The 13,956-nt window shown below is 40.7% G+C and overlaps 1 protein-coding gene across 4 annotated transcripts in view; it reads left to right on the plus strand.

The window, feature by feature from the left end:
- The window catches only part of LOC126162917 (uncharacterized), a 252,238-nt gene that overhangs the window by 63,507 nt on the left and 174,775 nt on the right, over positions 1-13,956 (plus strand). For all 4 annotated transcript variants that reach the window (XM_049919735.1, XM_049919733.1, XM_049919734.1 and 1 more), the window contains exons 6-7: positions 8,353-8,450; positions 8,536-8,701. In XM_049919735.1, the coding sequence (XP_049775692.1) occupies positions 8,353-8,450; positions 8,536-8,701 (264 nt within the window). The remainder of the gene's footprint in view (positions 1-8,352; positions 8,451-8,535; positions 8,702-13,956) is intronic.

The following is a 13,956-nucleotide window of genomic DNA, read 5'->3' on the forward strand; positions in this document are numbered from 1 at the left end:
CTGAAAACAGCCAAAAAGGAGACTTACCAAGAGGATTTATTACTTTCTTGAAAAGTCTCATTTTTTGCCCTGCGGGCACTGCATCCATTGAGAGAATCTTCTCCACTTGCAGGCTTGTTTGGTCAAGCTTAAGAAATAATTTAGGAGAGAAAAGAGCTGAGAAATTATTGAAGATATACAAACAATATAAGGAAAAGACAGATTGCTACTTACTGTAAAATGGCATGATAAATTGCAGACACACACAATTGAAAGACACTTACACATCAGCTTTCAGCCACACCCTTCACCAGAAAAAGAAAGAGAAGCACACACCATTCATTCTCACAAGCAAGCACACTTTACACACATATGACTGCATCTGCAGCAGCTCTGAGCAGAGTGACAAGTTGTACATGTTGCCTGTCACATACGTAGGGAGCCAAAGGACAATAGGACGATCCATTGCCTGAAAAAGGTCAAGGTGATGGATGGTATACCGATGCAGTGTGAAACCGTGTGTGTGTGTGTGTGTGTGTGTGTGTGTGTGTGTGTGTCTCAAGTGTTTGAAATTGGGGCACATTCTCCCTGCTCTCCAGATTGAACCATTTTCCAGAAAGAGAAGGAAATACAAGAATATGACTTTGGACAAACTAACTTATTAAGAGACCAAGAAGTAGTATGATGGTCGCGACCAAGAATTAGTATGATGGTCGCACTCAGCATATATAACAGTGTCGTATGCTGTAGCTATGACAATGTTTCCCTCTTTGACGACGGTACTCCCGCCAGTTACACCGTCTACAGTGGGTCCCCAGGGCCACTCAATCAAGCCTAGCCTCCCCCCCCCCCCCCCCCTCGATGGTTGGTGGCTCTCCCGTTGTTACTTGCCCCACACCTATCTTGGGATCGTTGGTCTTCCACTCACCAGAGATATGGGGCCCCATCTCCCAGCTGGAGACAAATCATCTTCCTCTGGCTTCTCTTGCCAGGAGGGGTTCCCTTGGGATACTTCCTTCCAAGGCTTCTTTTGGTCTACAACCGGGCACAGACAGTGGCTGAAGGAGCCACAGGCTGCTGGTTGCAGGGCTTTGCGGGAGCCACAGGCAGCTGGTCGCAGGACATCGTTAGCTGAAACTGATTCAGAGAAGTTCTTGCAGTCATCCAAATCCTCTAAGCCGAGGGAAGATAAGAAAAAGTTCTCCAAGAAGAAGGAGATTCTGATGGTCCCAACATCACTAGATCCCACCCATTCTGGTGACCCCTGAGGCCGCGGGTCGCACCACACAACGGAACCAAGAAACCATATTTGTTGATGCCTTAACCCCTCAGAGGCAGCAGGTGACCCTGCGGCATTACCTACCTCCTTGGTCCCTTCACAGCCTCACTGTACATTGACAACACTATCCTCCATTGGAATCTTAGCTGTTTTTTCCACCACCTGGCTGAGTTTCGACACCTTTTAAGCACTTCTCCTGCCTTCTGCATTGCCCTTCAGGAGACTTGGTTTCCAGCATGCTGACCCCAGACCTTTGGTGGATACCATGGATATTATAAGAATCGTGTTACCTATGACAGGGTGATGGGCCGTGTTTGCACATATGTTCTGGGCACACTATATAGCAAATTTATGCCTCTTGATACACCTTAGAAGACTGTGGCTGTTCAAGTAAGAGCATTTCAGGATATTGCCATTTGCAATGTTTACCAGAACATATTGTTTGCATTGGTTTCTCAGCTTCCCCCACCTTTTCATAATCTTGAGTGATTTCAACGCCCATGACATTTTGTGGGTTTGAATCACGATCACTGGCCATGGTAAAGACCTTGAAAACTTATTGGCCCTTGCCCTATGCCTCTTGAATAGTATTGCCTCATACATTTTAGTGTGACACACACAGCTTTCTTGGCCATTAACCAACCCTTGTCTTCTCCCGTCCGTACGCTGGAGAGTCTATGATGACCTGTGTGGCGGTGACCACTTTCCGATCTTTCTGTCTCTCCCTCAACATCACTTCCCTGGATACTTACCCAGGTGGGCTCTGAACAGTGCTCACTGGAGTGCTTTCACCTCTGCTGTCATCCTTGGCTTCCTGCCACATGGATACATCAATGAGACAGTCCAGAATATGCCTAGAGCCAATCTTTCAGCAGCTGATTTAATGATCCACTGTTCCTCAAGTGTGCCCTGATGGAAGACATCTTCTGGTCATCAGAAATCGCAGAGGCCATTAGAGAGTGTAGGCGGGCTCTTCAGTACGTTAAGCAATACCTATCGATGGAGCACCTTGTTGCCTTTTAAGTGGTTCTGTGCCCAGGTCCGCCACCTAATAAAATGATGAAAGCAAGAATGCTGGGAATGATACATTTCAACCATCAGACCATGTACCCCACCTTCGCAAGTTTAGGCAAAGATCATACATTTCTACTACAGATACCATACACCTGCAGATGTACCTTGTATTACATTATGGCTCTGTGTACACTGACCCTGAAACCATTGCCTAACATTTTGCTCTGCATTATGCTCGAGCCTCAGTGTCTGAGAATTATCAACCTGCCAACAGCAGATGGAGCAAAAGCAATTATCTTACTACATGCCACCTGGAGCCATATAATGCCCCATTCAGTGAGTGGGAATTCATCAGTGTCCTAGTCCACTGCCCTGATACAGCCTCACAGCCAGACTGTATCTACAGCCAAACGATCAAACACCTAATAGTAGATTGTCAGCATCATATCCTTGCCATCTTTAACCACATCTGGAACGAGATGAGTTCCCATCACATTGATAAGAAAGCATCATTGTCCTAGTACTGAAACTGGGTAAGCACCCTGTAGAGATGGATGTTGTCACCCAATTGGCCTTACCAATGTTCTCTGTAAGTTGGTTGAACATATGGAGAGGTGGAAGCTGTGTTGGCATCTTGAGTCTTGAGGTCTTCTGGAACCGTCCCAGGGTGGTTTTTACCAAGATTGTTCCACTACTGATAATCTGATTTACCTGGTGCCTGCCATCAGAACAGCTTTTGCCCAACATCAGCACCGTATAGCCGTCTTCTTTGATGTTCAAAAGGCTGGTGACACTACATGGCGACACCACATCCTCGCTGCTTTACACAAGTGGGGTCTCCAGGGTCCACACTTGGTTTTTATCCAGAACCTCTTATCGCAACATACTTTCTGGGTTCGAGTTGGTGCTTCCCACACTACCCTCGATATTCAAGAGAATGGGGTCCTTCAGGGCTCTGTACTGAGTGTCCCTCTCTTTCTTGTAGCTGTCAGTGGTATAGCAGCAGCTGTGGGGTCCTCAGCATCACCCTCCTTGTATGCTGACGACTTTTACCTCTACTGTCCATCCTCTAGTGTGGGTGTCACTGAATGTTGACTGCTAGGCACCATACGAAAGGCCCAGGCTTGGGCCATCACCCTGGCTTTAAATTTTCAGCCACCGAGACTCGCATCTTGCACATCTGTTGATGTCGTACCATGCACCCACAACCAGAACTTTACCTTGACGACCAAATATTCAATGCCATAGAGACTTATCGCTTTTTAGGACCAGTCTTCAATGCTCGGTTGATGTGGATTACCCGTCTTCAGCTTAAGAGAAAGTGCTGCATGCACCTTAATACACTTCGTTGCCTGAGTAACACCAGCTGGTACGCAGATCACAATACCGTTCTGTAGCGTTACAAAGCCCTGATACAGTACAGTCTTGATGAAAGAGTCCGGGATATGGTTCGGCATCACCCTCAGCATTGCAGACACTGGATCTGATACACCATTCCAGGCTTCGATTTGAGACAGGAGACTTTCGAACTAGCTCTGCGAACAGTGTCCTCGTGGAGGTTGTGGTCTCTCCACTGTGTATCGGGCAGTAACAACAGCTTGTCAAATATGCTACGTTCGCAGCTCCCTGAGCATCCGAACTACTGTCTCCTCTTTCGAAACGTGGAAATACATCTCCTGCACCAGCAGCCCAGATCAGGGATTATGATCGGATATCCAGCCCCTGAATTCCAGTTGTTTCCTCTACCACCTCTCCTCCAGGCCCACTCAAGTGCGCCTCCATGGTGCATCCCTCAGCCACAGCTTTGTCTTGACCTATTACAAGGTCCAAAAGACTCGGTTCAGCCCGAGCCCCTCTGCCACGAATTTTTCTCCATCCTTGGTGCATCTTGGGATTCAGAAGTAGTCTGTTCTGATGGCTCGATGGGTGCTGATCACGTAGGCTTTGCTTATACTCATGTGGGACATAATGAACTGTGATCCTTGCTGGATGGCTGTAGTATTTTCACTGCAGAGTTGATAGCATCTCTCGTGTTCTTGAGCTAGGCATTACTGCACCGGTGAGTCCTTTCTCATCTGCAGTGACTCTTTGAACAGTTCACAAAATCTTGACCAGTGGTACCCTCGCCTTTCCTTGATCTGGTTATCCAGGATTTTCTATCTGCCCTTAAACATTGTGGATGCTCAGTGACCTTTGTCTGGACTCCAGGCCGTGTTGGAATCGCGGGGAATGAACTCACTGATAGATTAGACAAACTGGCTACCAGGAAGCCGACTCTTGAGATTGGTATTCTGAAAACAGACCTCGGATTGGTATTGTGCCATGAAGTTTTAGGAATCTGGAGTATGGAATGGCTCACTCTGAGTTCACGAAACTACAGGTGATAAAAGAGACTACAAATCTATGGAGATCCTCCATGCAGGCCTCTCGCTGGCTGTCCTTTGCTGGCTCTTCATTGGCCATACTTGGCTGACTCATGGTTATCTCCTCCGACTCGAAGACCCATCCCACTGTCATTGTGATTTTCATTTGACGGTGGTCCACATTTTGCAGGGCTGTCCCAACTTAGCTGCCCTGTGGTGGACTTGCTACCCCTGGAGACGATGCCTCAGTGGCTGACTTAGTTTCATGTTTTACTCATGAAAGGGAAGGGGGCTTTTACCATTCTCTTTAAGGGATGACCACTTAACCTTATTGGTCCGTTGAGGGGTCGGCAGAACGCTCTGTTGCCACCTCTGCACAGATTGGGCGGCAGCTGTTTGAGCTTAGTGGTTCACCCCAGCCCTCACCCTGCCTGTTGTTTTACTTTTCCTGCACCGTCGTGCATGGTCTGTTCGACTTGTTTGTCGTATGTCTATCTGTGCTTCTCGTGTCTTGCCCATGTTGCGAGGCTTTCCTAGGCAATTTCTGAGTGGGCTACCTCTGGAAAGCGGTAACAGTTGGGCATGTCCATCCCCTGATTGCATTCTGCTTTCGGGGCTTCTGGCTGCCCTCTGGAGAGGGCACCCTGCTTGCCTTTCTTCCTATATCCCACATTTTTTTCATTTTTGTCCCTTATCCAACCTTTGTTGACCTTTGGTAGACCTTGGGGTTTGCTTCCCCTGGGTTTTACATGATAGGCCATCTCTGGTGTACAGTAATGTAGACCTATTTGTTCAAGGAACAAGGGACTGATGACCTAGTGGTTTGGTCTCTTTAATCATCCAACCAATCAAGAAATGGTAAAGAAATGGTAAAGTCGAACAGACCATGCACCGTCGTGATGGTCTGTTCGACTTGTTCGTCGTATGTCTATCTGTGCTTCTCGTGTCTTGCCCATGTTGCCAGGCTTTCCTAGGCAATTTCTGAGTGGGCTACCTCTGGAAAGCGGTAACAGTTGGGCATGTCCATCCCCTGATTGCATTCTGCTTTCGGGGCTTCTGGCTGCCCTCTGGAGAGGGCACCCTGCTTGCCTTTCTTCCTATATCCCACATTTTTTTCATTTTTGTCCCTTATCCAACCTTTGTTGACCTTTGGTAGACCTTGGGGTTTGCTTCCCCTGGGTTTTACATGATAGGCCATCTCTGATGTACAGTAATGTAGACCTATTTGTTCAAGGAACAACGGACTGATGACCTAGTGGTTTGGTCTCTTTAATCATCCAACCATTAAGAATGATACTTAAAAGAATCATTAATTGGTTTTCTGCAAATAGTCTCATCCTCAATTTTAAAAAGAAACATATTCTGTTCTGCCCATTTGGTGTACTACACCAAATGCAAGCGTAACACCTAGTGAAGATATAATAAATAAGGTGGAAACCTAAGAATTCTTGTGTTCTTATTGATGAGAATTTAAATCGGAGAAAGGGCATTTTGGAACTCCTATAACAACTTAATTCAGCCACATTTGCACTTGGGATCATTGCAAATCTTGGGGAGAGAGAAATCAATACATTGACATATTTTGCATATTTTCTTTCAATACTATCATACGAAGTAATGTTCTGGGGTAACTCATCTGTATGAAAGAAAGTCTTAATTGCTCAAAAAGTACTGGAAGAATAATTTGTGGTGCTTATCCATGATCATCTTGTAGACATCTGTTTAAGGAGCTGGGCATTCTGGCTACTCCTTGCAGTATATTTATTTCCTTGTGACAGTTGTTGTAAACAATCCACGTCTGTTCAAAAGGAAGAATGATATACATAATTACAATACCAGAAGGAAAAAAAAGACATTCATTACTCCACATTAAGATTGTCTTTAGCACACACACACTTACCCAGTGATATAAAACGTCTGAGAGACAGTGAAGTAAAATTTGGGGGAGGGGGGAACTGAGAACATTTGTCCTTGACAACTCCTTCTATTCCGTAGTAGAATTTCTGTTATTGTAATGTGTAAAATGTGTGGTGGGTAGGAACATCTAACTCGCATCTTTATATCTTCTGTCTGTATAAGTAAATAAATCAATCAAAATTAAATTAATATGTGATGAATCTGTAAGGACTTTACCACATCACGATTGATCATGCAAAATGACCCATAGAACATGAAACTACTAATTAACTTTGTATGTTAATTTAATTTTAATAATTAAAGGTAGTTGGTTTTTTGGCATGTTTTAAAATGGATTAGTCTTTTGTTGGGTTAAATTACAACCACCCTGGTTGAAATGGAAGCAAAATCAGTAGCAAATTCTGTATTAAGTCTCACAGGGATCCCATTAGGCCTTGGAGCCTAGTTTAATTTTAGCGATTTCAACTGTTTCTCAACACCACTGACACTAATATCACTCATATTTGAATGGTGCAAAAAGCAGTCTGGAGCAGTACATCTGTATCTTCCTTAGTAAAGGAGCATTTTAAAACAGAGTAAACTATTTTTGCTTTTGCTTTGCTACCCTCAAGTTCAGTTCCTTTGTCATCCATGAGTGTCCATACCCTCAATTTAGTTTGTCACCAGTGAGCTTTTGGACACTGTTTTACAGCTGTTATGCAGAAGTCACTGTTTCTTAGAAGTTTTTTCATAATTACTGTGTACTATGAAAGGTTCCTCCCACCATTAACTGTTCTATTAAGTACATACGTATCCTGTTTGTGGTCAACTATTCTTTCAAACTTGAGCCACAGGTTTTACATGCTTCTGCACAGAGGCAAACGTCTTTTTCTGCTTTGAGATGTGTCATGGCTGCCTCTTTATCTAACTTATTTAATGTGTAAATCTTTCTTCTTGTTGTAGCTGCCATTTGTACTTCAGTGATCATTGTTGCTTCAATTGCTTCATGGTCACTAATAACAGTTTCATTATTGTCATTGCCAAGAAGTCAGATCTGTTTGCTACCATTAGGTCTAATATATTTCCATTTTAAGTGGGCTGCTCTACTATCATTTCCATGTAGCTTTCTGAGAAAGCACGTGGTAATGTTTCACAAGATGTCTTGTAAGGCCTACCTTGAAAAACTTAAATATTCAAAATTGATTGTTGGATAGCTAAAGGCTCCACCAATGATGACAGCATGATTAGGGAACATTTGCGCTAGCAAACTGAGATTTTCCATCATGTCTGGAGATGAATCTGAGAGTCAGTAGAAAGATCCATTTACAAGTTTATGCCCACTTGTGATTCTGGGTCTTGCCCAAACAGCCTCACAAGCTGCTTCAGTTTCTGTCTCAATGGAATTTAGTTTCTTGTCTATGGACACAAATACACCACCTCCATTTCCCCTTAATCTATCCTTTCTTTATACTCGTAGATTTCCTCCCCAAACATCCTCTAACTGTCAATTTCAAATTTTGTAGCAACGTTCCCTCATTTGATTTAGTGTTATCAATCTGAATATGTACAGCAGTGCTACAGCATACAGGAAGTTCTTGGAACAACAGTGTACCCATCTGGTCAGCTTCTGTCTGCATGGTGTGTTCCTGTGCTGTCATTGTGCTCATGTGTTTCCTTTCCGTCCTTCTTTTGTCTTTTTTGAGTTCCACTTCTCAGTGTATTTGTACTAGTAAGCATTTTGAAATCTAATGACATGGAATTTTATGATAGAAAAAATGTTGCCATTTCGAGCTTTTATTTTTTACTACGATTCTATTGCAGTGGACTGTGAATGGAGAATTGAGGATTGGTTTCTTCAGTAAAAGAAACATTTCTGCTGGAGAAGAAATAACATTTGACTACCAGTTTCAGCGATATGGGTAGGTAATCTTTTGTTGCGTGTTCGTCTGCAGAAAAATATGTTGCGTATCTGATAGGATTAATGTAATAAGACATTATTTTTAGGAAAGAAGCTCAGAAGTGTTTGTGTGATGCTGCAAATTGCCGTGGCTGGATTGGGGAGGATCCAGAAAAAGAGAAACGTGAAAGGAAACTCAAAAAGGAAAAAGAAATCAAAAAGAAAAAAGAAGAGAAGAGGAAGGATGTTAAAGACTATATGGATGATATGGATGTAAGTACTACAGCATACCTCAATAAGATAAGATTTGTTGGGACAGGGGAGAGTATATAAGAATAAATGAAATTTTAAACATTGTTATAGGTTGAAGTCCAGCAACTGTGTGTTAACTTAATTACAGAATGTACATATAGCCACCTCGGCTGCATAAAATTGTCAAATTGACCATGGTTTTGACAGCTGTAAGCTAGTATTCATCAGAATAAAAATTACATAGGATTACCTAGAAAATATAATGACATTGAAAAGTTTCTTATTGATTTGAAATTAAGCCTAGACAGTGTAAAAATGGACAGTTCCTGTCAGACTAGAGTAACACATGATGTTTGTAATATTGTCAGCAAAAACCTAACCAATTCTTGTAATATTGTTAATTCAGATAAAAAACTAATAAAAACCATAAATACCAAGCTTGTAGAAAAAAAAGCTTTTGTAATGAAGGCTGATAAGGGCAATACCATTGTCATTGCTAGCAAACAAGAATATGTTGCAAAAACTCTACAGTTCTTTCAGGAAAACAATATTTCCGAGCTACATGAGGAACCCATGCCAACTTTGCAGAAAGAAGTCAGAACTGCTATTAACGATGCCAAAGCTCTTCTTAAACCTTTCCGCCTAAGGTACGAGCTCAGTTTAAAGTCCATAAAAAGACCACCTGATCCACCCTATTTCCAATAGCATGAACAGTGCTTATCACGACTTAGCCAAATTCTTGCAAGATATATTGGAAAAATCGTTTATTTTCCATAGCAATTATTCTGTTTCCAATAGTCAAGATTTAGTTAAGAAAATTAAAGATGTTCTCTGTGATAGAGATACGAAATTAATTTCCTTTGACATTAAAAATCTTTACACAAATGTGACGGTACTAGAAGCCTTAGACATAGTAGAAAATAATTTACGTTCTTTCAGAAAAGATTTATCTAATGAACAAATCACTGACTTCATGAATTTACTTTGTATTGAAGTAAAATACAATTATTTTGATTTTAATGGAAAACTATATCAGCAATTAAATGGCCTTGCAATGGAGAACCCCTTATCAGGAATCCTGGGAAACGTGTTCATTAATTCTTTAGAAGTAAAATTTTTCAGTAATTTTTCAATGTCAACTGTAGGCTTTCTTCCATACGCCAGATACGTTGATGACATTTTGATCATATACTAAGGGCCTAATGACTGTATTGATAAACTTTTTAATATGCTCAACGAGTTTCATGAAAATATTTCTTTCACCTGTGAACTAGAAAATGAGTTCTGGCGGCACTCGTACGATAGTAGATGACAAAGTTAGCTTCAATATCTTCCGCAAAGAAACCAGTTCTGATCAAATTATTCCATTCATGTTGGTACACCTGCATTTTCATAAGATGGCCTTTTTTCATTCAACTATTCATAGAGCCACCTCCACATCCCTTTCTTCTGAAAATCTCAATTCGGAAATCAGTCCGATTAAAACTGTGGCTGTCAATAATGGTTATGATCCTTCTATAGTAGATAGTATTTTTAGTAGGAAAACCAATAAGAGAGTCACTACCCTAGGTCTTTCTAATAACGAACCTAATAAAAAGAAAAAAAAAATTTCTCTATACCATTTCTGGGTCAAATTTCTTACAGAATGCAGCGTTTACTTCAAAATAAATATAACTATAGAGTAGCCTTCACCACTAATAATTCTTTAGAAGGTAATATCATACATAACTTGAAACCTACGCTTTCCCCTCTGCGTAATTCTGGTGTCTATAAAATTATTCGCAGCAATTGTCCTGCCTATTACATAGGCCACTTAGGCTGAGCTATTTCAATAAGATTTTAGCAATACCTTCTCAGCAAAAAAGGACTAATGTTCACAATTCAACTTTCGCCGACCGTTTGTTAATCACAGGGCATAATCCGGAAGATGTAAAAGACGTACAGATCTTGCAGTCAGAGAAAAAAGCCTTTAGGATTAACTTGTTAGAAGAGCTGGAGATTTTTAAACACCTATCCTTGAAGGACAGTCTCTTTCTGAACGAACAGTTGCATTTACGCAATAAAACCTTTTTTCAAGGTATAGAGCCACTAATTAAAAATGGTTTGAATGGCAGTACTCTCCTCAATGTAGACTCAACATCATTTTCCTCTCCAGTTTTACATTTTTATGTATATTTGAACTATATTTCATCTATAAAATCAGACCGTTACGGTATGTTGTAACTTTCATGCACTGATTCCTGTTGTTGCATGTAATGTTAAATTGTCTATACAATGCCTCATTTGCTCTTGTCTGTTATTTGATCACTTCTTGCTAGATGGCACAAATCTGTTTTCATGTGTAACTCGTGTCTGCCTTGGCCTGTTAGTCGTCTAGTCTGATGGTAGCGGCTGTTTGATCCAGTTGTTTGGCTCTAAGCAACGTTGTGACTGCCATTGTATTTTGATAGAGCATTTTATTCCAATTGACAAACATGTTATATTCATACAGTTTAATTTTTATTCTTGTGATTATTTCATTTTGACAAGAGCATTTTTACTCTGATTTTTTTCACCTATGGTGTGATTACATGTAAGTACACTGTACAGTATATGGAAGTAATCCCGTTAATTTTATTTTATTTTTGAGCCATGTCATTATATTTTCTAGGTAATCCTAAGTAATTTTTATTCTGATGAAGACAGTCTTAGAGCTGTCGAAACCATGGTCAATTTGACAATAATTTTATGCAGCCAAGGTGGCCATATGTACATTCTGTAATTAAAATAAGAATAAATATTCAGAAGTTAATTAATCAAGATTTTAGCTGCACAAATAGTCCCATTCTAGAAAGTAAAATTCTCTGCCTGAGTAGTTTTAAATCCTGAACACGAATCTAGTGACAGCTTTTGAAAGTTTAGTAATTATTACCAGGATGACGTGATATGATTGCTACGAGGATTTTGCCAGACATCATTGAATAAATACCTTTTATACAACATCTCAAAAAAAATAACGTGTGATGAGGTGTTCTGGAAGCCAAGATGAGAGGAAAAGACATTATAAATGTTTGGCCCAAAACCCTTTTATTTGACAGTAAAATGCCTGTGGAAATCAACATCAGGGCATTGACATGCATTAAAAGTAGCTCTTGTGAAGAAATGTATGTCTAGTACTAGCCCAAGGAGTGTCATCAACATGGGCAGTTTAATCTTACTATTGCACCAACTTGGATGAAAATGACCCAGATAGTAGACTGGGAACTTAGTGCGATCAGCCGATACGGATAGTGTAATTTCTTCGTAACAGTGATACGATTCATCAAAAATAAGTAATGTCGTGTACGGTACTCCTCGGCTGATGGCAGTGTAAGAGCATTGCTCAGGATCCGTGAGGAATGATTTCCCTTACAGAGGTTTCCAGAGAAATTCAATGTTTTCTTATGCATCGCATCTCTTGAGTACTCCCAACCTGAAGGTACAACTATCATCTATCATTGAAGAGGATATTATCAAAAGAAGACATGTAGTCTACATAAGAAGCAACAATCATTTTAGCACTAGCCCATTGCACTCTGTAATGTAGACATATGGCGTCTCCGTGCACTCTTACTTAAATCGCTACCACTTGGGTGGCGAGCATGCCACAGAGAATTACCTGAGTCTCTTTGAGGTAACAATGAGGCTACTGACCAACAATTAGGATACACATTAAAACAGAAAGTACACTTTTATTTAACTATATTTACATACAGTAAGCATCACAATAGAAAACTTTTCACTGCGTGATATTTTTTGAAACTTTTCAGCGTAGACTGTTTCCATCATCATTTCACTTAAATTGCTCACAAATGAATCGCTGTTATTATTTAAAACATTGTCATCAAAATCGCTGTCACTCTGGATATCACTTATTTCCTCTAAAAGCTCTACAACCTCTTCCTTAGAAATATCTGTACCTGAAGAACTAGCCATGTTGTGTCTACTCACTTGTTTAATGAATACAACCTTTCTCTCAGCACAACTGCTACAGCTCGGAGTTGAGTTAATACAGGCTCCCCTAGATGGCAGTATTAGTAGAGTCAGATTTGAGACTGAAACTTGTGAGAGCTATGAAAAACCTTGTTGTATGAGGCTGGACATGGGAGAGGAAAACAAAATTCACAATTTCAAGTGCCACTCGCCATTGGAGTGGAAAGGGTAAATGAGTTCAGTGTAGATCTGAAAGTGTTTACATTGCCTGGGCACAGTTCCTAAGGGCAACAGTCATCACCTTGTAAACAAAATTCTTTTATTATATACTTCCAGCCTCTCATGAATGGTTTTATAACTGCTTTCAGCTTCTTGCAAAGTCATGATAAAATGATCTGTTGAAAGAAAATAAAAGTAAACAAGAGAATTGTAAAATACTAAGAAATTAAATTACATCACTGAGCAGTAGAGGCATTGGGTTGTCAACAGGTGCATAAAAAAGACTGAAAGCTTTCCTAGCTTTTGAACGAATTCTTTTTTGATTTAGATTACACACACACACACACACACACACACACACACACACACACACGTATAACTGCACAAGCAACTGTCCACCTGAGCGATTGGTTCCCACCAAACTGTGGCCATGAACAGAGTTGACCAACCATGCCAGAACACACTGTTGAGCACAAGCAGCTTGATTTCAAAAGCAGCTTCACAACCCATGCCATCTGCTGCTGCAACTTCAGCAAAATTTTTTTAGCAACCAATATTATATGTGAAAGCTTAGTCGAAGTGGCATCAAATCGAAAGACTTGCACCCGGCGAACGGTCTACCAGACGGGAAGTCCTAGTCACACGACATTTTATTTACTGTATGTATGTTTATTAATTAACACTGTTAATGTTTCCTATTTGTGTGTTTTAGGTGCTTAAGAATGATTTTATTGGCTGACTAGATCTTATGTCTATGCTTTGAATATCCGCTGTCATTGGCTTGCGAGGTCATGTGTCGAACTGTAATTGTCAAACAAAAGCACATTGCAATCTCAATTTCAGTGCTTTGGAAGCTGCCATGCTCTATTTGCTTGAATTCATGTTTATACTTTTGTAATATGAAAATATGCAGTGTAAATGTTGCTGTGCATCAAAGCCCTTTCCAAAACACACTGTTTTTTGCTGGCTTTCTTTTCCTAAAGTGCCAGGAAGTTCTATGGTTTTGTATAAAACCTTCACCATTCAAATGATTCATAAGTTTTACAGCTCTGAGGGAAATAATGTCACTTAACATGAAAAAAAAAGTACGTTCACTGGGGGGTATA

Source organism: Schistocerca cancellata, chromosome 2 (genome assembly GCF_023864275.1).
Source record: "Schistocerca cancellata isolate TAMUIC-IGC-003103 chromosome 2, iqSchCanc2.1, whole genome shotgun sequence".
NCBI classification, from domain to species: domain Eukaryota; kingdom Metazoa; phylum Arthropoda; class Insecta; order Orthoptera; family Acrididae; genus Schistocerca; species Schistocerca cancellata.